Below are 21075 nucleotides of genomic sequence, written 5' to 3'. Positions count from 1 at the left end.
TTTGTGATACTTAATATTTTAGCCTGTAATAAAGCCTTCTGTGCTTCTTGCTTTCAAATAAATGCAGTAAGGCAATTCAGCATGAACAAGAAAATTACATAGTTTTATTCCATTAATAAATCAAAAACAGTATCCAATTTTCTCTGATTTAGAGTCACAGAATGCTTAGCCCTCAGAGATCACCTGATCCGACCCCTTAATTTGAGGAAAAACATGGGACCCAGAGAGGAAGATAAATTACTCAAGGTCACAGAGAAGTGGTGTGAAGAGCTGGGACCAGGATGCAGAGCTCCTAATTCCTAGTTCAGAACTCTTTTAATTATACCTTTTGCATATTTCATAGATGTAAGTTTCTTATAATAGGTATGACTAAGTATTTCTTCTCATTAAAAATAAACAGTTTGTGTTCTGAATGGAGAACTCACCGATTCTCATCCTGTCGTCCTCCATATCGGATCCAATAATTCTGTTCAAAATTAAAAAAAAAACTCAATAGTTTTCTCACTAAAACATTATTTACAGAAATAAAATAAAATATACACTTAAAGCATTTGAAAGACCTAAAATATTAGAAAACTTGCATATTATATAAAGATACAATATATTTTTTATTTTAAAAAATTTAATAAAAAGAAAGGCTAAGGTTGATGCCATTGTGGCAAAGAGAAAATGATGCACAAATGGATAAATAAAAATAGCGTGGAATTAGCCTGAGTATCTATCCTTTTGTCCAAGAAAGTGATTTAGAATTTGGTGGCAGGAAGATGCTTAAAAGATCATTCAGTCCAACTCCTTTATGTTTTATGAATAAAACAAAAAAGTCTAGCTTGATTAATCATCTGTGCAGGATCATAAAGTGAGTAAGTTGACTTTCTCTGGGGTCTCTTGGGATAACGCAATTTTCAAAAATAATAAGTAGGACCAAATATAAACATATTAGAAATAGCACCTTAAAATTATCCTAATTTCTAAAATGTACTGATAAAAACATAACTAAGATAGAAATGACAAATATGTTACAAATAGGATCTATTACAAATAGTGCTTTTTATAAACATACGATATGTATGTTATATAAAGAACTTATACAGTAACCAACAGATGAACTAACAAAAGTCATGTCCAGATAATTCAGATGAGAGGAAAAACAATAATAATCACATGTGAAAAGTTCATTTTTGCTGGCTGTCAAAGGAATACAAATTAAAATAACAATGATGTACCATTTTGTATATAATATATGAGTAATATTAATGATTTAAAAATGTTATTTCTCATTGTTGAGATGTTTGTGGTAAACTGTACTTTTATGCATTGCTAGGAGCAGTAAACGTGTCAGAAAACTCTCTTAGAAAAGTGATTTCAAGAACTTTAAAACTTCTCATATCCTTTGATGGCAGAGTAATCCCACTCTTAGGAGTTTATTTTAAGGATATAGTTCAAGAGAGAGAAAAATGCTTAATGCATTAAGTATGATAAAAAATCAGAAAATAAATGTTCAGCAGCAGGAGAAGAGTTATTTATTGAGCATCAACTCCACAGATACAGCTAAAAATAATTCCAAAAGCTATAAAAATATAGAAATTGCTTATGATACTTTAAATAAAAATCAGAACAGAAGTCTATCCAAACCATAGTACTCATTCTGCAAAAGGTATGTCTTCATGTGAAGAATGATTAAAAGACAACAGAGACAACTAGAGAAAAGTCACCGTGATGGGTAGTAAAACTGTGATTGATTTTGTTCTTTTTGAAGTCTTTTTAATGTTTGAAATGTTTAAGAGAAAATACAAAATGTTGCATCCAGCATTTAGGAAATAAAACAATCCTGAGGCAAATGTATCATGTATAAAATACTTCTCTTCTAGCCAAACGTATTTGCCCTTGACTTTGGACCTCAGTGATACGGAAATCGATTAAAGCCTTTTAAAGTTCATCACATATATAGAGTAAACATGTTCCCCCTTCCCGGGTTTTTGTTAACCCAAGGCAGGTGATTAGAATCTTCACAAATGGGGCTGGGGAATAAAATAAAAAATAAGAAGTCCATTGAATAGTTCTTTTGAAAAACATTTCCTCTTTCCTCTTACCGGCTCAGTGTATGAAAATCCCAGACCCTCTGCAGCTGATTTTATTAGTTCCGATTCCAGTTTATGACGCTTCACAAACATTGCCAAATCCTACAGAAAAAAAGGAAAGGAAATATATATTTAAATAACAGTTAAGAGATATGACAAATGTTCAAGTGGAAATATTTTTCATTAGGCCATAACAAATGAGCTTAAAAAAATTCAGAGCTGCAAAAAATGTCTCCATCTCACAAGAATTTCACAAGCTAGCCCATATGAGAAAAATATACTTCTGGCATTAATAATTAAAGTTGGAGAACATGAGAACATGATGTAATCCATGCAGAAACAGAAGTATAATGATGTACACCTGAAATTTATACAATGTTATAAACCAATGTTACCACAATAAGCAAACAAAAAATAATAAAGTTGGAAAGAACTGAGTTCTAGAACCTGTACTAAATTGTTATATAACTTTAAGAGACGTGTTGCATGTGTCTCTCTCTCCCCAGAGCACCTAGCAGAATGCAGAGTTTCTTCTCAGAACATTGGTCTCACCTCTCTGGCCTCAATGGATGCTGGGTCAAGGCTGTCATCCAACAGACTCTCATAGTAATCCACATTGACTAGGACATCCTCATCATCCGGATGGAGGAGAAGATAGGCCTTGGCGCACTCCAACGCTTTCACATATTCACCAACTGAAAGACCGAGGAGTTGCAACATTAGAGTCAGCCTAGGTCTGCCTAAAGGATTTTTAAGAGATATTTCAACATGTCTATGAGAGGTCAGCATTAAACATCAATAAGGGGCTGGCCCCGTGGCTTAGCGGTTAAGTGCGCATGCTCCGCTTCTGGTGGCCCGGGTTCGGATCCCTGGCGCGCACCGACGCACCGCTTCTCCGGCCATGCTGAGGCCACGTCCCACATACAGCAACTAGAAGGATGTGCAGCTATGACATACAACTATCTACTGGGGCTTTGGGGGAAAATAAATAAATAAATAAAAATTAAAAAAAAAAAGTCAATAAGAGGGAAGATAAGGTGAGCCGGAGCGGAGTAAGCAGAAATAGCTGCAGATAAAAGGAAGGGCACAATTTCAGGTATTTCAAAGGTACCACCTTTGGTCGGCTATGGTGCTAGGTGTTTTCAATAAATTATCAAAAGTTCCTACTTGAAGATGTTTGTTGATAACATAATATTTAATACAGATAAACAGAACAGAATTTTAGGATTTAATTTCTATTTCTGTACTGTATTTGACAACACGATGTCTAAGACCAATTTTAGCAATCCAAATTCTATTAATTGTTTTTAAACATAAGAAAAGATGCTCAATCTCTCTCTTTCTCAATAAGATAAATGGAAATTAAAACTATACGGAGATATCAGCTTTTACCTAATGGACTGGGGAATAAATTTGATAATATATTTTATTGATGAGCAATAAAAAATGTACTCCTTCTGGAGAAAAATTTGGCAACATGATAAACTACAAATGAATAAGCCACTTGACGCAGCAATTGTACTTCTAGAAATTCACCCTGTAGATATTTATGTACAGGTGTGAAAGGACATATATAAAATGCTATTCATTTGATCATTGATTGCAATAGCAAAAGATTACAAAACAAGACAATGCCCAATCAGTAAGGAGACACATGAAATAAATTATAGTACAAATGACAGGCAGATATAAAGAAAAATTAGTGAGGAAGAGCTCTATGTACTGATACAATTAGGTTGAACTATATAAAATTGCCAAAATTTGACCAATTCTGACATAAGCAAATGGTAATTTCATAGGCCAACCTACTAAAAAAAAATCTGATATGTGTTATTAAGTGAAGAAAACAATATAGAGAATAGTGTAAATAACATGTTATCTTATGTGTATAAGAGGGGGAAATAAGTCAGAGTTTGAGTGTGTGTTGTTTCTATATAAAAATTTGGAAGGATAAATAAGAAACTTGGTTGTGGGGAACGAAATTGGGTTGTGGGGAAGAGGAGGAGAGGGAGGTTTTTGTGATATTTGATCTTTGGACCTGTAGATCTATTACGTTTTAATATTAAGTTGAAAAAAATTAAATTTAAAAATCATATAAAATGTCAGTCTAGTGTAACGTTCAGGACATTATCACAGCATTTGCCCACTTGTAGTTTCATTTCTGCTCTTCTTATCCTGAGCTGAAGAGACGTGAGATGAGACAGAAAATGCATAAATCCCCATTGCTTCCATGGTAAACTGAGGAATACAGAGGATGAAATCACAAACATGCAATGTCTGTAATATCAAGCAACACCCGCCTCCCCTAATGGTCTTCAAGGATAATTCACGCTTTACCTCGATAGTAGGCAAACTGTAGGTAGTCATAATGCAGGGGAAGAAAGTTCTCAATCGGTGAGAGGCGGCCAGGGCGGGTGGCAAGTTCCCTCACGCATTCATGCTGACAAACCAGCACCTGCATGTAGTGATCTGGAAGACAAGAGCTGAGAAGTGGGCCCTTCCAGTCTGCCAAACGTCCAACCTTCAAGTCAGAGCCACGGTTACACAAGGCATTCCTCACCTCACCACAGTCTGAGAGCAATATCATTAATATCCTCACTTCATGACCAGAAAACCTTTTCACAAAGAAACAAAGTGACAAGCCAAGGCCTCCTAATCAGTGATCAGTAGAGTAATGAACAGTAGATGCCAAATCTTCTGGCTCCTGGTGTTTTCTCTGTACTGCACTCTTCCCTTCTGTGTATCCTTTGTTCTATCTTTCCTGAAAGTGACAACTCACCCTGCCCATGACCAGCTGAATAGGCGACTTTCTTATTTAACAACTTTGGGCCCCTCTTTGGATACTTTAGATGGCCGGAAGTGTCCTGGAGTCAGGATCAGAAGTTGAGGTCTGGTTCTGTTAAGGACCAGTGGAGAGAAAGGAACTGCCTGTACATGGGGAGTTCATGCGGAGAAGTAAAGCGAGAATGCTCTTTTTCCTTGTTAACATTTTCAAGCAACTTTTCCTAAAGGAGAAATAAAAACAATATTCCTTTACATCTATTGATCAGGAACCTATTCTACCCAGTTCCAAATTAGTCCATCACCTGGAGATTGTAAATCCTAGTACTGTGGGGACTGGTAAAATAGGAGAAGCATGAAAGTTAAAGAATGTGAATAAGCACTTTGCCTCTTTCTCTTTATTCCCTTTCTCTGCTCCCATTCTTCTCACTTGCAAACAGGCAAGGACCCTGAAGTGTAGGGGCTTTCATAATCTCTTTAGCTCTGGGCTCTATCTCATCCAAGCATGAGCCGAGGAAACACAAGTGGCTAATGTCCCAGAGAAGAAAACACTTCCTACATTTTGCCCCAACTTTGCTTTTTACAATGAAGATGGAGGTAGTCTTTTCCACAAAGAGAAGAGTTCATTTATGCTTGTATAGAGCAGGTTCTCTGAGAATGATGACAAAACCATCTGACTTCATGACTGTCCATTTTAATTTGCCACAACTGCCTCCTTTCAAAAGGTTCTCTGTTAGGCAGAGTTTGGCTCTTATCTCGATGACCTTGAAGAGGGACCCCCAAAACACAACAGGAAGGAAATGTACCTTTTCTCTTGTGTAGGAAAATGTGCCAGTTTTCGCATAAAGTGGCTAACTCGATCCAATATAGTACAGCTAATAGGATCCCTACAGTCCATTGGTTCTTAACTCCACTTGGAGGATGTGAAAGGAAGAATGGGTTCTGCTTATTTGATTGGCATGTTTAGAAATAAATAGCTAGCTGTTTTATTTCCTAAGAAAACAAGAAAGAACTCTCAACTGTTTTCTCCTAGTCAGCTGGCCATTTGCATTCCTCTTTACCTTCTAATGTACACTCCACCTAATTCCAAATGATAAGCAAAAGGAAAGGTGGGAAACACACCCAGTAAGAACCCAAAATCTGAATGAAAGTATTTTTCAAAGCAAGATATAAATAGCAGCAAAATAAGAGTGACAAAATGGTATCATGTAGGACTTTAACAAGCATGGCTGATAATAAATAGCTGCATTCAGAAGCCATTTGTATTTTTCTCCAATTTTTAATGTTCTTCCAACTCTGAAATTCAAATATTCTGGCTTTCTAAACACATTCCATATTTTAAAAGCCAGTTTTACTCCTAATTTAGGACAATATTGAACCAGACAAGAATTTACATACTTAGAGTTATAACATTACTTTTTATTAGCTGTATTCTCTGCCTCATTTCTATATTAAATGTTATTGCACAATTAATATGTTTTAATAAGTTGGAGATCCAAGACACTTGTGTAGGAATACTTTTTAAAATTTCCGTGTCATAATAAATTGGGTATGCTTCAAATTCCCAAGAAGATTTACCATATGTTTGTAATATATAATATTTGGTTGAACTTGAGGGATTATGACTTTTTTAATCACTTTTCTTAACTGGAAGTAGGGATGATGGTGGTGGTGGTTGTGTTAAGTATTAAGAGCCTGAGTTAGGAGACCTCTATTCTTTTCCAGCCACCAACATGCTGTGGTGACCTCAAGCAAATCACTAAATGTTAATCTCTGAGAATCTGTCAGTCAATTTTTCTAAACCAGATTTAGAACATCTGCCAAAGCTGGTAGAGGCAGGTGCAGAGGTAACGTGGGGGTAGAGGCAGGACACATACCCTTAGAAACCCACAGGATAGTAAACTATAATAAAGGAAAAGCCTGCCCATTCCCAAACAAAAGATTAAATGTAAAAAGATACTCAGCAATTGAAATGTGAAACACAGATAAAACTGACATTTAAATAAGCAGTGCTCACAAAAATGCAGGCAAATGGCTCTCGCAGAGGCTCAGCAAAACAAAACCTTTGGGGAAAAAATTTTCAATAGTTCAGATATTTATATTGATTTTAGGTAAACTGAGTTGATTTTGGATAATTGAGTGTGTGGCAAATAGGTCATATCACAAACTGATTTTCAGTCTACCTCCTAGTCTAAATTTTGATAGATATTCCTTAATTGTCCCCCTAAAAGACCTTAATAATTTATGACCTACATTTTTACAAACATGGAGTATTATTAACATTTTTAATCTCTGCAGTGTGATTGATGGATGCATTATCTCCTTCCTGCATTCATTCATCCAACTCATTCGTTTAACAACTATTTACTAAGCACCTACTATTGGCCAGTGACTATACTTAGGGCCTGAGGATTAACTCCGTAACAAGAGAGGGCATTAGCCAAGTGATAGAGGAGAACAACATTTTCATGGTCTGTAAGTGGAAATGAGCATGGCATATCCAAGGAATTAAAAGAAGACTGTTAGGAAGGAATCAAAGAGACAGAAAAAAGAGAGAGGATAAAAACATACATAAGTGCACAACCATGAAAGTCCTTGTTAGAACTGTTGGGTTTTATTCCAAGTGCAATGGAATCCATTGGGGGGTTTTCAGCATGTCTGTGAGCAGATTTTCATTTTTTTAGAAGACTGTTCTGTCTGCCTACGAGTAAAACCTGATCAGGACATGAGGACCAGCAAGGAGGCTATCACAGTGGTTAGTTAAAATATACTGTTGATTTGAACCAGGGTAGTAGCAAAAGGAGTGGAGACAACCAGGAAATCTTAAGTGCTGTTCGGAGGCAGCATCTGTCAAAGTCTGGTAGCAAATCAGAGGAGAATAGGAATTGAAGGAAATGTTGGATTGAAAGATAACTTCTTGGGATTTGGTTTGAGCCACTAGGTGAGTGATGCTTTTCATGGAGACAGAAAACATTGCAAGTTTGCGAGGGCAAATTGACTTCATTGATTTGCATTTCTATGAGTATATGTGAAGTTGAACATTGTTTTTCATATATTTATAACTTGGAACACAATATGCGCTCAACAAATACTTATTAACCACTTATTGAATAAATTACCCTTTGCCCAGTTTTCAATTGTGTAGACCTTAATAGTATGGGCCTACAACCTACAAGGAGTTGTTTAGAGAATTAAAAGAGATATAAATATGTAAAATGCTTTGTATATTGTAATTGCTAAATAAATTTTGCTTATTATTATTACTACCAATAAATAAGAAATAAATTACTACTAATAATAATAATTTACAGGTTCTGTTTAAATATTAAGGATATTAACTGTTTGCCTGTAAATACTTTGCTTTTCCACTTGTCATATGTAAATCAGCTTGATTTAGTGTGTCTTTTGCATTTACAAATCTTATGTAAAGCCTATCTTTTTTTTCATATTTCTTGTCTTTTGTCATGCTAAGAAGAGCTTTTCCTCTCCTACTATTATGTAAAAATTCTCTTGCATTTTCTTCTAACAGTTTTATTTTTCACTCTTATATTATTAAGTAAATAGAATTGATTTTTGTGTATTTTTTCATATGCAGCAGAGAACTCATTTTTGACCATAAATAGTTAATAGCCAATCTCCCCAATTAATGTACAATGCACATTATCTACTATTTCATTTTATTTTTAATTCTTTTTGCTGCGGAAGATTTGCCCTGAGCTCACATCTGTTGCCAATATTCCTCTATTTTGTATGTGAGCCATCACAGCATGGCCACTCATGGATGAGTGGTGTAGGTCCGTTCCTGGGAACCGAACCTGGGCCGCCGAAGCGGAGTGCACCAAACTTAACCACTAGGCAACAGGGGCTGGCACCCATTATCTACTATTTTAAATGCTGCTTTGTAATATATTAAATTCCCATATATAATAAAATGCTCTTGTAAGTAATTAAAGAAGACTATACAAAAGTATTTACTACTACATTTTTTATAATAAAAAATTGCAACTTCTTTAATTTTCATCAGTAAAGAACTGGTCAAATGAAGTATGCTTGCTCCATATAATGGAACATTACACAGCCATTAGATATAATAAGGTGGATATACGCATACTTACATGAGAAGTCCACAATATATAGTTAAGCATAAAATTTAAAAAAATGCTGAAAATCAGTATTTATAGTATTGTCTTATTTTTATAAAAACAAAATAATAATTATAAATAAATAGATAAATGTTTTCATATGCATCTGAAAAAGTTTGGGAGCATACTCACCAAAATTTAAACTAGGTAAATTTGTCTATTTGAGATAGGATGAGATAGAGACATGAGACTCTTTCACTTTTTACAATATATACTTCTATATTCTTGGAATATTTTTACAGATTGCATGTAGTATTTCTATAATCAGGAAATAAATAAAAGGAAAAAATAAACTTTACCTGCAATGGCTTCATAGAGACCAGCTTTATACCCTAAATACTCATACTCTTCAAATCTCTGAGGCCCCTCACACAGGACTCTGCACTCCATATCTTCACTGAAATATTCTCTTAAAGCTTGTTCAAAGTACTTGATAGCTAGCTCAAAATCATCAGCCTCATAATGTTTAACTCCTGCACTGTAACTCTCCTGCAAGGAAACAGAAAAAACATTGTTTTTTCAAAGAGCACTCCAGGGGCGCTTGAATAGCAGGATTTGGCAGGCTCAGGATCATTTAGGTAGGTGAGGTATTAGACTCTTGTGCTGTGGAAGGATAAAGAAGGATTGCTCTGGGAGATCAAGTGTAACTTCCCTGGCTTCAACTAATTGTAGATGAGAAGGGACTTACTGAGCAAGCCAACTGCTGCGGCATCAATTTCATTTTCTTCCTGAGCACACTCAAGACTGTTTTTTCAAACCCCTTTGAATGTAGGTAGGGCCATGCAACAAAGTGCAGGAAGGCTGATGCGGGTGGACGTGACATCCATTGCCAGTCCTGGCCCAATTGGAAAAAAAAAAAAAAAGCCTTCCATCTAAAATCTTCCTTTCTCATCCTTTTCTTAATCATCTTGGAGGCCACACATTGAGAATGGTGACATCTTGGGTTGAAAAAGAAGCCCCTTCAACATATTGTAATTTCAAGTAAGGCTTCATTTAAATGAATAATTACGTAGCTTTTAAAAATCAGAATTTGAAGGAGCCAGCCCAGTGGCGTAATGGTTAAGTTCGGCGTGCTCCACTTCGGCAGCCTGGGTTCGTGGGTTCAGATCCCAGGCATGGACCTACACCATTCACCAGCCATGCTGTGGTGGCGACCCATATATACAATAGTGGAAGACTGGCACAGATGTCAGCTCAGGGCTAATCTTCTTCCAGCAATAAAAGAAGGAAGATTGGCGGTGGATGTTAGCTCAGGGTGAATCTTCCTTAGCAAAAAATAAATAAATAAATAAAAATCAGAATGTGAAAAGTACAGGTACAGTGGAAAAATCAACCACTGGGCTGGGAGCTGGGAAACCACAGTCTGACCGTGAGCAATTCACATTGGCTTCAACTCCTGTGTGTAAAATTAAAGGGTGGGGATAGGCTGAGGCTTAGAAAGGGTTATACATATTTATATCATGTTCTATTTCTCACCATATCATGCTGATTTTCTAACTTAATTTTCATTTTCTCTCAATTTCAATTTTTTCAACCCTGATAATTACAGTATTTTATCTGAGAACTCTGAAAGTATAAAAATGTTATTGTATTGGAAATCAGGAATCAATTTGAGATATCTATTCACAGGAATCTGCTTTGACTCAAATTAAACTTAGCAGCACTTAGCTCCTTATGGTTGGGGCAAGGATTCCCAGAGCTCACCAGGTGTGATCTGGCTTCTCGATCAACCAATTGGAGTGCTTCAACGCTGGCCATGGTTCTGTAATTCTCAATGTTCTGCTGCATTTCCATGTGCTCAGGGTTGGCCATGAAAAATGTATGGGCTGCTTCCATGGCCTTTTCCATCTGGTTAAGCTATGGAGAAAAAAAAGGACCAAATGAAAGCAGTATTTCCAAACTAGGCTCAGTACTAGTCTTACAGGTCTTACAGCTTGAAAGTGGTAGGGCCGGATTCCAGGGCACATTCACTAAACTCAACCTCCATACTAACGGCCGGAAGGTTAATAGACAGTGCTCCTAAAATGCTATGCGGATATTTTGGCTTTGGTGGAAATGGATAAATGTACTTTGTTCCAAGTTTATTCTCTTTCCCCTCTTTTCTAAGCCATCTGTGTTTTCTGGGAAATTGAATCTATATGCTTCTGTTTGTTTTATGATTAATCAAAATAAAACCTGCCAATGCTGTGTCACCTCTAATTCACATTTTCAACATTTTTGTCTTTTATTTTCTCTTCATTTTGTTCCTTTGGCATTTAATCTGGACAATGGGACGATAAATAAACCTATGGTTTTCCAAACGATGTGATTGGATATACCTCCCACTCCACCAAATTTGTTATCAGGTTTTAGAATGTAAAGAAAACAAAGTTAAAAGGAGTAAATTATTCCAATGCATAAGACATGCTATATACAGCACATAAAATGGTCTACCATACTCCTTTGATTGAGGTATTTGATTCCAAACTTACAACTTTGATTTTCATTAATACGAAAGGAAGGATTTTTAATAACCACTACATAGACACCACTCCATTGATGGTGGAGGCACCATCAATCTCCTCCTAAACCACTTAATACACTGCTCTCCATGTAACATGCAACGATGCATTTTTTAACAAAATTGAATTAAATTTATTCAATTTAAGACATTTTTCCCTCTGCTTTAGTCATGGAAATGTCTAATAGACAGATCTATTTGCCCCATATCAGAAAAATGAATATTCATATTAGTAGTCTTTTTCATGGTGAAATCCAAATTATGTTTGATCTATTTTGAAGTATGAAGATATGAAAACTCATTGAACAAGTGAAAAATCATGAGATGGCATATGAGATTCAAGTGAGTCTGCTTTTGACTGTCTGGCCATTCAAGTATTAGTAAGAAATAGAAAGAAGTAGTAGGTTCCCAAGTCCTCAGTCACTGCCATCTCCTGGTATACAAAGAATCTTAGCTCTTACCACAGAAAACATAAACTGCCCTATTTTAGGACCTGACATCCTTAAATTTGTCTAATAATAGTAAAACTTTTCCTTTTTCCCTTTAATTTACATACTCTTAGCTACTGGCCTTCCTTCCATTAAATCTTGCCTGAAATCAGCTTTCCTCGCCTCTTTTATCTTTCTTAATTATGTGCTACCAGAATTATTTTGGCTATCATAATCACTAATTTTGGACCTTGTTTCTTTCTTAATTTAAATTTTCCCAATTTCTCACACACCAACACAGATAAATACAAATTGTACAGACATCTACATAGTGTCAAGTATTTAGGTATAGAGGAAAAAAGAAGAGGTTCTAAATTGGGTGTGTGTCTACACTTATTAGCCAAGTGGACCTGAAAAAAGTCATTTAGACGTGGGTCTCAGTTCTCTTTTAAGAAGAAATGCTCACAAAATCCCCATGCCACCATCTACCACATAGAGTTTTGGAAGGATTTAATTGTGTGATATACATGAATGTGCTTCAGAAATCACTAAAACCCTAAAAAGATAAACAATAGAATACAATTTATAAATGACCTGTCAGTTTCAAGGATGTAAATATGCTCTCATTAATGATGGGTACAGTCTACAACTCCCATGGACACATAATTTATGAGGACATAGTAAGATATGGTTGGAAGGAACTGCCTCCAGTTAAGAGTCAAACTATAAGCTATGAAAAAAACAGATTATCACTGAGATACTCTGGTTCTATAGCACCAGCCATTAAGATTGATGGAACATAAATAAATATTTATGTTTTTCACGTTCCTACCTTCTTGTTTTGCTCAGGTTGTGCCACTGACCTAAAGATCCTTTGTCTGTTGGATTTCTCTTACTGAAATCTAACATATCCTATAAGGCCAAGCTTAAATCCTGCCTTCTCTAAGAGATCCTTTCTCAACCTTATAGCTAGAGTCAAGTACTGCAATATTGCCTGATCTCTCTCCCTCTACTGGCACGTATCACTCTCTGCCATATGCATCCACCTGAGTATATTTGTTTTTCCTAGTAGAGCTCTCTGAGGAGAGGGACCACATGACTTATTTATCTTTTTGTTTTCCACCTACTTTACATAGAGGTGATGTCTATGATATGTCTAAGAAGAGAAAAAAAAAATCAGATAGGTAAATCTTTTACACACAAATCAAAAGGTACATTAAACCTGAGTGTGCTTCATAAGCTATAATATACTAAAAGAATGTAAGTTTAATAACAACATCTCCGAAGTCATCATTCACACTGAGAGCTTCCAATACTGAAATCACCAACGAATGTGGATTCAGTAGCTCTTCAACACTGCCAGCCAATGCTGATAAACTGGTTCCTTTTCTTAAATTGGACCACATTGGTTTTTTGCTTATTTGGTGCTTTCCCCATTTATAACCCAGTATTGAACATAATACTATCTTCACCAATATAAATATAAAGAAGATTCCATGACTTAAGGTTAAACCATACAACTTATTCATGAACTGGCCATGGCTTTTAAATGATTGTGAATCACTTCAGGAAACTAGAATGGGCTGCCATTATCTATAAAACAGGCCATTATTTTAACTGGAAGCTTGATATCTTTGTATTCCATTTTAGAAAGGAGATACACAGATCTGAGGTGGGAGGAAACGTCCAGGTGAACACGTGTGCTACATATAATGCCGGGTTGTTGGATGGAGATTACTAAGAGGCCTTGTAAGAACCAGGTTCCAGCTAAGGAAGGATCTATCCACTACTCCATTGAAACAAACAAAAAGCCAACTGCATTTATAGACTCCCAAGTGGACTTCCTTTAAGACCAAAATAAAACAAACCACAGGAGAGAGTAACTCTAATGTGAAGGTAACTCTATGCATTAGAAAAATAAATTGCAACATAAAGAACAACTGAGGAAAGGGGAATGATTTGACAACAAGATGGTATCAAACTTTTAAGGGAGCCCACTGCTCCACTGAGATATGGGAAATACTGGGAAGAAATGCCTTCAAGAAACACTGGATCATTTCATCTCAGGCTGTGAAGAACTAAGACAAACATTTTCTCCTGCCAGCCCAGAAGCACGACTGTATGTGGCAGTCATGCTGCATGGCAAACAAAATGAACACTGATTAAATCAGCACCCTGCTGACATTCAGAAGTTACTCTGTCCACTGGTGTGGACTCTTCTGACACACAAATGGTTCTCCACAGCTAGTAATAAAGGAGCATTTCAAAAGTATACATTGACTACTTAAAAATCTTCAGTAGCTAACCACTGACCACAAAAGAGATTCCAGAAGCTATGTACCATGACATTCAAGAAACTCCAGGATTTGGCCTGTGCTCTATCTTTCTAGCATAACTTCCTCCTATCTGCCATTATGCAAACTTTTCCCAGAAAAGTTCTAGAAGTTTTAAATTTACAATCTCTTTATTCAAGAAAACACACATAGGCCCAGTAGTCCAGTCACACTCAAATTCTTCATTTCACTCATTCACCTATTCAGCAAATATTTATTTTGCATCAAATTTGTGCCAGACATTGTGATAATCAATGAGAAGACCTACATGGCCAGCCCAAAGACCCTGCTTTCTAGATGCTTACGGTCTCATCGAAGGGGACAAGTCTCAAGTAAACAAATTATTAATGAAAAAAGTTTCAGAATGTGCTAAGTGCTATGAAGAGATATAAGAACAAACAACACTGTGGGAGCTATCTGGGGTTGGAGCGGAAGGAAGACTTATTTGGATAAATTAGTCAAGGAAAGTCTCTCTGCAACGGGATTTTTTTTTTTTCCCCTGCAGGGAAGGATTTACCCTGAGCTAACACCTGTTGCCAATCTTCCTCGTTTTTTTTTCTTCTCCCCAAAGCCCCAGTACACGGTTGTATATACAGTTGTAAATCCTCCTAGTTCTCTATGTAAGCTACTGCCAGAGCATGGCAACTGACAGACAGGTGGTGTGGTTCCAGGACCGGGAAATGAACCCAGGCCACGGGGGTTGAGTGCAATGGGATTTTTGAGCTGAGACCTAAATGTTGAGAAGCCAGTCATGAGCAGAACAGAAGGAAGAGTGTTCCAGGCAAAAGAAAGTCAAGTGAAAGGGTCCTGACGTGGAAACGTCTTGACATGTTTCAGAGTAGAGCAGAGACTAAGGAGAGAGAAGTGAGAAGTTGGAGAAGGACAGATCACTTGTAGGCTATGGTAAGGAGTTTGAATATTATTCTAAATGCAAGAGGAAACCATTAAAGAATTTTAAACAATATCTGATACACATTTTCAAATGATAACTCAGACTGGTATGTGGAGAATGGATCTTTTGTAGCAGGCTGGAGAACACTGCAGTAATCCAGGTCAGAGGTAATGCCTTTACTTTGCAAAATAAAAATAGGACAGCATAGGTCAGTCCCCCTCCCTTTTTTCCCCTCTCCCTACCATTCCTTTCTCTTCCTCTCCATTTTGCCCATCCTTGCTATAGCAACATTTCTCAATTCAGAAGGCGGACACATAGCACAAAGCAAATCAATTCTAAAATTTCCAAACATGTTTCAGGGAAAATATACAAGTTCCCTCTTTTTTGAATCAAGGGAAATATGAAGCTCAAATACTTTGAATATGAAATTTAGAACAGCTTGTAAGACACATGCAAGAAAGAAAAGGGACTAATTCTAAAGCACATTAAACCATGTAAACAACACTGTGTGCTTCTGAAATAGAAGATTTAGGATCACTTTCTATCTTTTGAAGCCTTTTTATACCACCAGAGTAAAACATCAAGCCCAAAATAAGTAACTTCCATTCTTCTATTCAAACTTCAACGTTTTCAATAAACAAGAGAATTCTTTCTCTACTTTCACCACCCTAACTTTGGGAATTAATCCAATATCATGCATTACATTTTAATGAAGTGCTATATTTTTTTTGCCTTGGCTCTTTACTTAAATTTCACAATACAGCAACTTTAGAAAATGTTTAACCCCATCTGAGGTTTCTTACCAACTGATAAGCATGTAAGTACACACTGAAGACATCCTGTTTCTAAGCCACTGCAGAATTTTTAAGTTCTAGTTAGCAGCATAAACACCCTAGCTGGAGAGAAAGGAAGTCACCAGATTACAGCATGTACATCATGCTAAACACTAACAATTCATGGGTTAAAGAGTTTATTCTTCCTTTTATGGAGGAGTAAGATTTTTTTTTTCCCTTAATAATGCTGACACCACACATTTTTGTAGATATTTCAGCACTTGCTAACATCTCTAAATTCACCTCAAATTTTTGCCAACCCAAAGATAATTTGCCTTCACAAAACCAAATAAGTAAATAAATTAATTAATTAATTAAAAAAATTGAAAAACGTAGTAAAAGAATACCCTTAAAATAAGGGTATTTGAGTCTTAAAAAAAGACTCATCAAATTTTGAAACAAAATTTGGAAGCAGTTTGTTTGAACTACTGAATTAAACTAAATCCTATAAATTACATTGTTTCAAATGTAAAGACCAGGCTGTTGAATGAGAATTCAATCTCTATTTTAGGAAATTCCTAAACATTTCCATATAATGGAGTCAGATTTTTAGGAAGTCAAAAAAATAGCCATATGAAAAACAACTTTGCATTCTTGTTTTACAATTTCTGGTGATGTTACCATTCTTTATCTTGTCAATATAACTTGTAAAAAGACCCATGTATTGAATTATTAATTTGATTATAGGAAACAACTGTTTATTTCTCCTGATAAATTTGTAAAATGAATTTTAACAGACATTGAGGACTATATACTATACTATGTTGTTCTTTTTGACTTGACTACTAGGAAGCTCAGAAATAAATTTTATTCTTATTTACAGTAACTGTTTTATGCTGAGTTTCTAGTATACCCAACTGAAGCTGGTAGAGTTCCATTTTTTTCTTTGAGTTTTTATTTTTGTTTCCATTTCAAAAAACTAATTATCCAAATAATTGCTTTAGCAAGGTAACTCAAAGTCCTTTTGGACACAGGAAAGGTACAATTTATTCAAAATATAAACTCCTGTGCTAAGGAAAATTTCTAGTAACTAAATTCTTTCCTACATCTCAATGTAGAAAATTTAGAAAATTTTTGGCTTTAAAGAACACGTTAATTAACGAGGTAGGTGTTCGTGTTAATGTAGAAAATGAATTTATCTTTGCACTTATGGAATGCTAGTCTAAAATGTAGTCATGGTTATAAATAAATATTTATAGCTTTCAAAATGCTATTTGGTAAGGATTCAATGGGAAATGATATTTCCAAAGAGTAACATTTTCTCTGTGGAGTAAGTTGGAAAGGAAGAGTATGTCTTTTTAAAGCACTTTCTTTTGCCAAATTGCTTATGCTCTTTCCTTCAATTACTTATGGTCCTACGCCTGATTAATAGACTCCTGCTCTTTCTAAACACTCTAGTGAGGTTTTAATCTGATGTTTACAACTTAATGTTAAACACGCGTGGTGAACAGCCACTGTCAAATAAGGTTACCCTTATGAGCTCGGTGCAACAACAGATTCTATCAGCTAAGTTTGCAAGAAGGTTTCTTATCTAAATAAAAACCATCTTTCAGGGTAAGGAAAACACAAAAGTGAAGAAGCAGAACTTTTAAACATGCTATTTCAGATTAGGGACTATTTAAAACAAAAAGTCCTTGAAGTTTTTGGGAAAAAAACATAAAACTCAAAGTATTAGCCAAAAAATAAGGATGTGCTCTATTGTAAAAAATCCCTCAAGCCATCTGTGTATTGTCTAACTTCCTAACAAGAGAACAGCCAAGACTTGGATGCTTGCTGGGTAGGGAGGAAAGAGTACTATCCTAGTGACGGAATATGGGTAAGTGGTATCTGCCCCGGATTGAATGAAATTAGTGTGTGAGGCTTATTGGTATGTGACTGTTGTTTTTGGTTCTAAACATTAGGATAGGGTAAGATTGAACAACTGGGCAGGCAGCTTAATCTCTGTGGTATTGTCCAGAAGTCTCCCTTGAAGTGTCAGAGGATGACTAATGGTTACCAAAAAGAAGGTTTGGGCCAAGACCTCTCTGACAGTTGTTTCCTGCTACTGTTTTTGGAAACACAGCTCTAATCCTCTTCAAAAATTTCTTTGGAAGGTAGACGTCATTCATTTCATACTCAAGTTTTGCCAACGTAACATGACTTCTGTAGTAGTCATCACTTTAATGTGTTTAAAAATCTTATTCATGTGTGATTTTGAAAAAGGAATAGATAGAAATCTAATGTCCCTCTCTGTGAGCTCAGAATTGTACTCCTCATCTTTGTGACCCCCATATTGGTGAGCACGATCTTGTTTGTGAAAATGTTAAGAATTTACTCTTGCATGTTGTTGTATAGTTTGCAAAGCACTTTACAATACTACTAACAAAAATAAAAGTAATAAAAATGATCATTTATTGAACGTCTACTTAATTCCTATTGTGAAATTCTTTAAAAAGCTGGAAGATGAACTATTACCTCGCCTCAGGCCCAGAGCAGTAGTGGACGTTATTCACAAGGACACATTATGATACAAGCAATGAGCTATAGCACCAAGTAGAAGCTAGTGCTGGGACAGACTGAATTGCCCTTAATGAACTTCATGGTAGAAAAACAAATTTTGTTATTCTAACTCATGCTTTACTCCTGCCTGGTTTTCATTATGATAAATGGAGATAAATGTTGTCTTTCCCTAGTGACCCATTTAAAAAGTTCTAGCTGGCCATCATTTCCCTGCAGCCAACAGTCAGCTCCCTAATTGCCAACTACCAGAGTAATGTCTCTGCAGCCATCAGCAGCCAGATCACATTTTCCCCCCAAACTGTACAAAGTTGCAATCATTTAAATTCATTTTTCAAACATGATTGCAAAATAGCAATTAACTGTGGACCTGGGCTTTCTGCTTCTAAGATATCCTTTAAAAATCAGCAATAAAATAGCTTCATTTAGACCTGGCACTGATTTTTTCTGCTCTTGAGAATATGAAAAAATTTTTCAAAATTTTTTTGCGTGCCTGCAACATTGTTTTGTGAAATAACAAAGTCACGGGCAAAAAATGTTTGTCATAGATGAGAAAGAGTGCGAGGTCCAAGGACTGAGAATCAAAGTTTGGATTTATTTCCTGTTTCTCTCATAAGCACCCATGTTTCCTAAGTGGACTGCATATGTAGGCAGGGAGGTCAGGGAAAAGAAGTAAGAAATTGGGCCTCATCTTGTTAAAAATTGTAACAGTGTTAGGATAACATTGGAGATAGCCAGGCAAAATTGATAACTGGGGGATGGCTTTAGGGTTTAGTAAGCATAGAGAAAAATGCTGTCATTACAATTTCTAACATCTCCCTTTCATTTTGGTCTCCCTTCCATTTATGTTTATGAAACGAATTTAACATTCCACCAAACCACCCCACTGTAAGAAATATAAGAAAAGCAAACAAGCAAATCAAAAGCTTTTCCACTTGTACCTTTTTGATATAAATATGCTACATTCCTCTGTGAAATACAAACTCTCTTTTGCTCCTATAAGGGTGGGGAGATTTACTTCAAAAAGTATTTCACAACATTCACTTCATCTAGTATAAAGTAATGCACCATGGCTGCAAGCCAAAGAGAGTTTCATTCCCGAGATCCCTCTTCAGGGGACTTCAAGAAGAGACTAAGGTCCGGTCAGGTAGTTAACCCATCAAGCTGACTAATGGATGCTCCTAACCTGACAGGCCACATAGTCTTGTTAAACAGGTGGTTTTGATGATAGAATTCTTTCAGTGTTTCATAAGCTCCTCTGGCATCACACCTGTACTTTTTAAAGTATTCAGCCACAGCAATAACCTTCAGGCTGTATTGTAAACGAAATATCCCTGCCATACACACAGGTTAAACATAAACTCAAACACGTTCTCTGTACCTCAGCCAACAGACTGTACTGGAAAGAAGTTCCAGTCCATCTGAATTTCTGAGGAGGTTAAAGCTTGGAGCAAATCCACTTACTTACCGAACATATCAGGTAGCATCAATTCTTCTGTTACTTTTGTGGCATTTGCATTGGTCTTATGAATACTAACTTCCATTAACCACAGATAAAAAGGGCTAGAAAGGTCCTTTAAATCATATAGTACCACTGCATCATTTGACAGGTGGCGAAAGTATTTGCACAGAAAATTAGTGGCAAGACGATGGTCAGAATCTACATCTTCTATTAAAACATTCACAACAAACATCTAGGATTTTGATCCCTATTATTTCAAAGTAGAGGTGAGTTCGTGCATATCTGGTCCGTGTAACAAGTGTTTGCTGATCACCTCTGCCATACAAAGAACTGTAATAGATATTCTCTGAGGATATAAGATTTTTTGGTCTGAGGACCATTTGCAATATGGTCCTTGACTTTTTGTTAAATACAGCCCAGGAGGGCAAGGAGATATACACAGACTATTAATATCACGAACTAAGGTTCTACAGGATTAGAATGCAGAGTAAATGGGTAATAGGCAGTACAGTGCTGTAGAAATTGAGAGAAATTTGAAATTACAGTAACCTGGAAGGTTCAGGGAAGGCCTCATTGAGAAAATGTGACTGAGGTGGGTCTTGAAAAACAGAAAACATGTGATGTCTCAGATGCAGAACAGGGTGACCATGGAGAAATAGGAATGACTCAGATGTTTTCATAGAATAGTAATTTGGCTGACCTGGCTCATGTGGAAGGTCTAGATTGCAGAGTAGAGGGAAACAAGAATGAACAAGGGCAGGATTATGGGGATCTTTGAACACTAAACTGAGGTGTTTTGATTTTTATTCTTGGAAAAAGAGAAACAGATGTATCTACATGTGCATATATGTGAGTGTAGTCGTGAAAAATTCCCCTGCCCCATTCCAAAAAAGATTTGAAAAATAAAAACTACAAATTTGAGGTAGCTATGGAAAAATTTAAGACTTTATTTTTGGGGAGCAATTTAGCTTCACAAAACTGAGAGGAAACAACAGAGATTTCTCATATATCCCTGCCCCCACACAGGCATAGCCTCCCCCATTATTAACATCCCCCAGCAGAGTGGTACATTTGCTACAAATGAGGAACCTATGTCAACACATCATAATCACCCAAAGTCCATACGGTTC

At 36.2% G+C, this 21075-nt stretch overlaps 1 protein-coding gene across 1 annotated transcript in view; it reads right to left on the bottom strand.

The window, feature by feature from the left end:
- P3H2 (prolyl 3-hydroxylase 2) overlaps positions 1-21075 on the bottom strand; it is a 147243-nt gene that overhangs the window by 22968 nt on the left and 103200 nt on the right. Inside the window, exons 2-7 of the mRNA XM_087439861.1 lie at positions 10706-10858; positions 9301-9490; positions 4416-4547; positions 2631-2773; positions 2091-2180; positions 426-466 (exon numbers count right to left, since the gene is read on the bottom strand). Of these exons, the coding sequence (XP_087295987.1) occupies positions 426-466; positions 2091-2180; positions 2631-2773; positions 4416-4547; positions 9301-9490; positions 10706-10858 (749 nt within the window). The remainder of the gene's footprint in view (positions 1-425; positions 467-2090; positions 2181-2630; positions 2774-4415; positions 4548-9300; positions 9491-10705; positions 10859-21075) is intronic.

This window comes from Ceratotherium simum, chromosome 15, assembly GCF_057802395.1.
Source record: "Ceratotherium simum simum isolate JZ-2026a chromosome 15, ASM5780239v1, whole genome shotgun sequence".
Taxonomy (NCBI): domain Eukaryota; kingdom Metazoa; phylum Chordata; class Mammalia; order Perissodactyla; family Rhinocerotidae; genus Ceratotherium; species Ceratotherium simum.
This window is presented reverse-complemented; position numbering and strand designations above follow the sequence as displayed.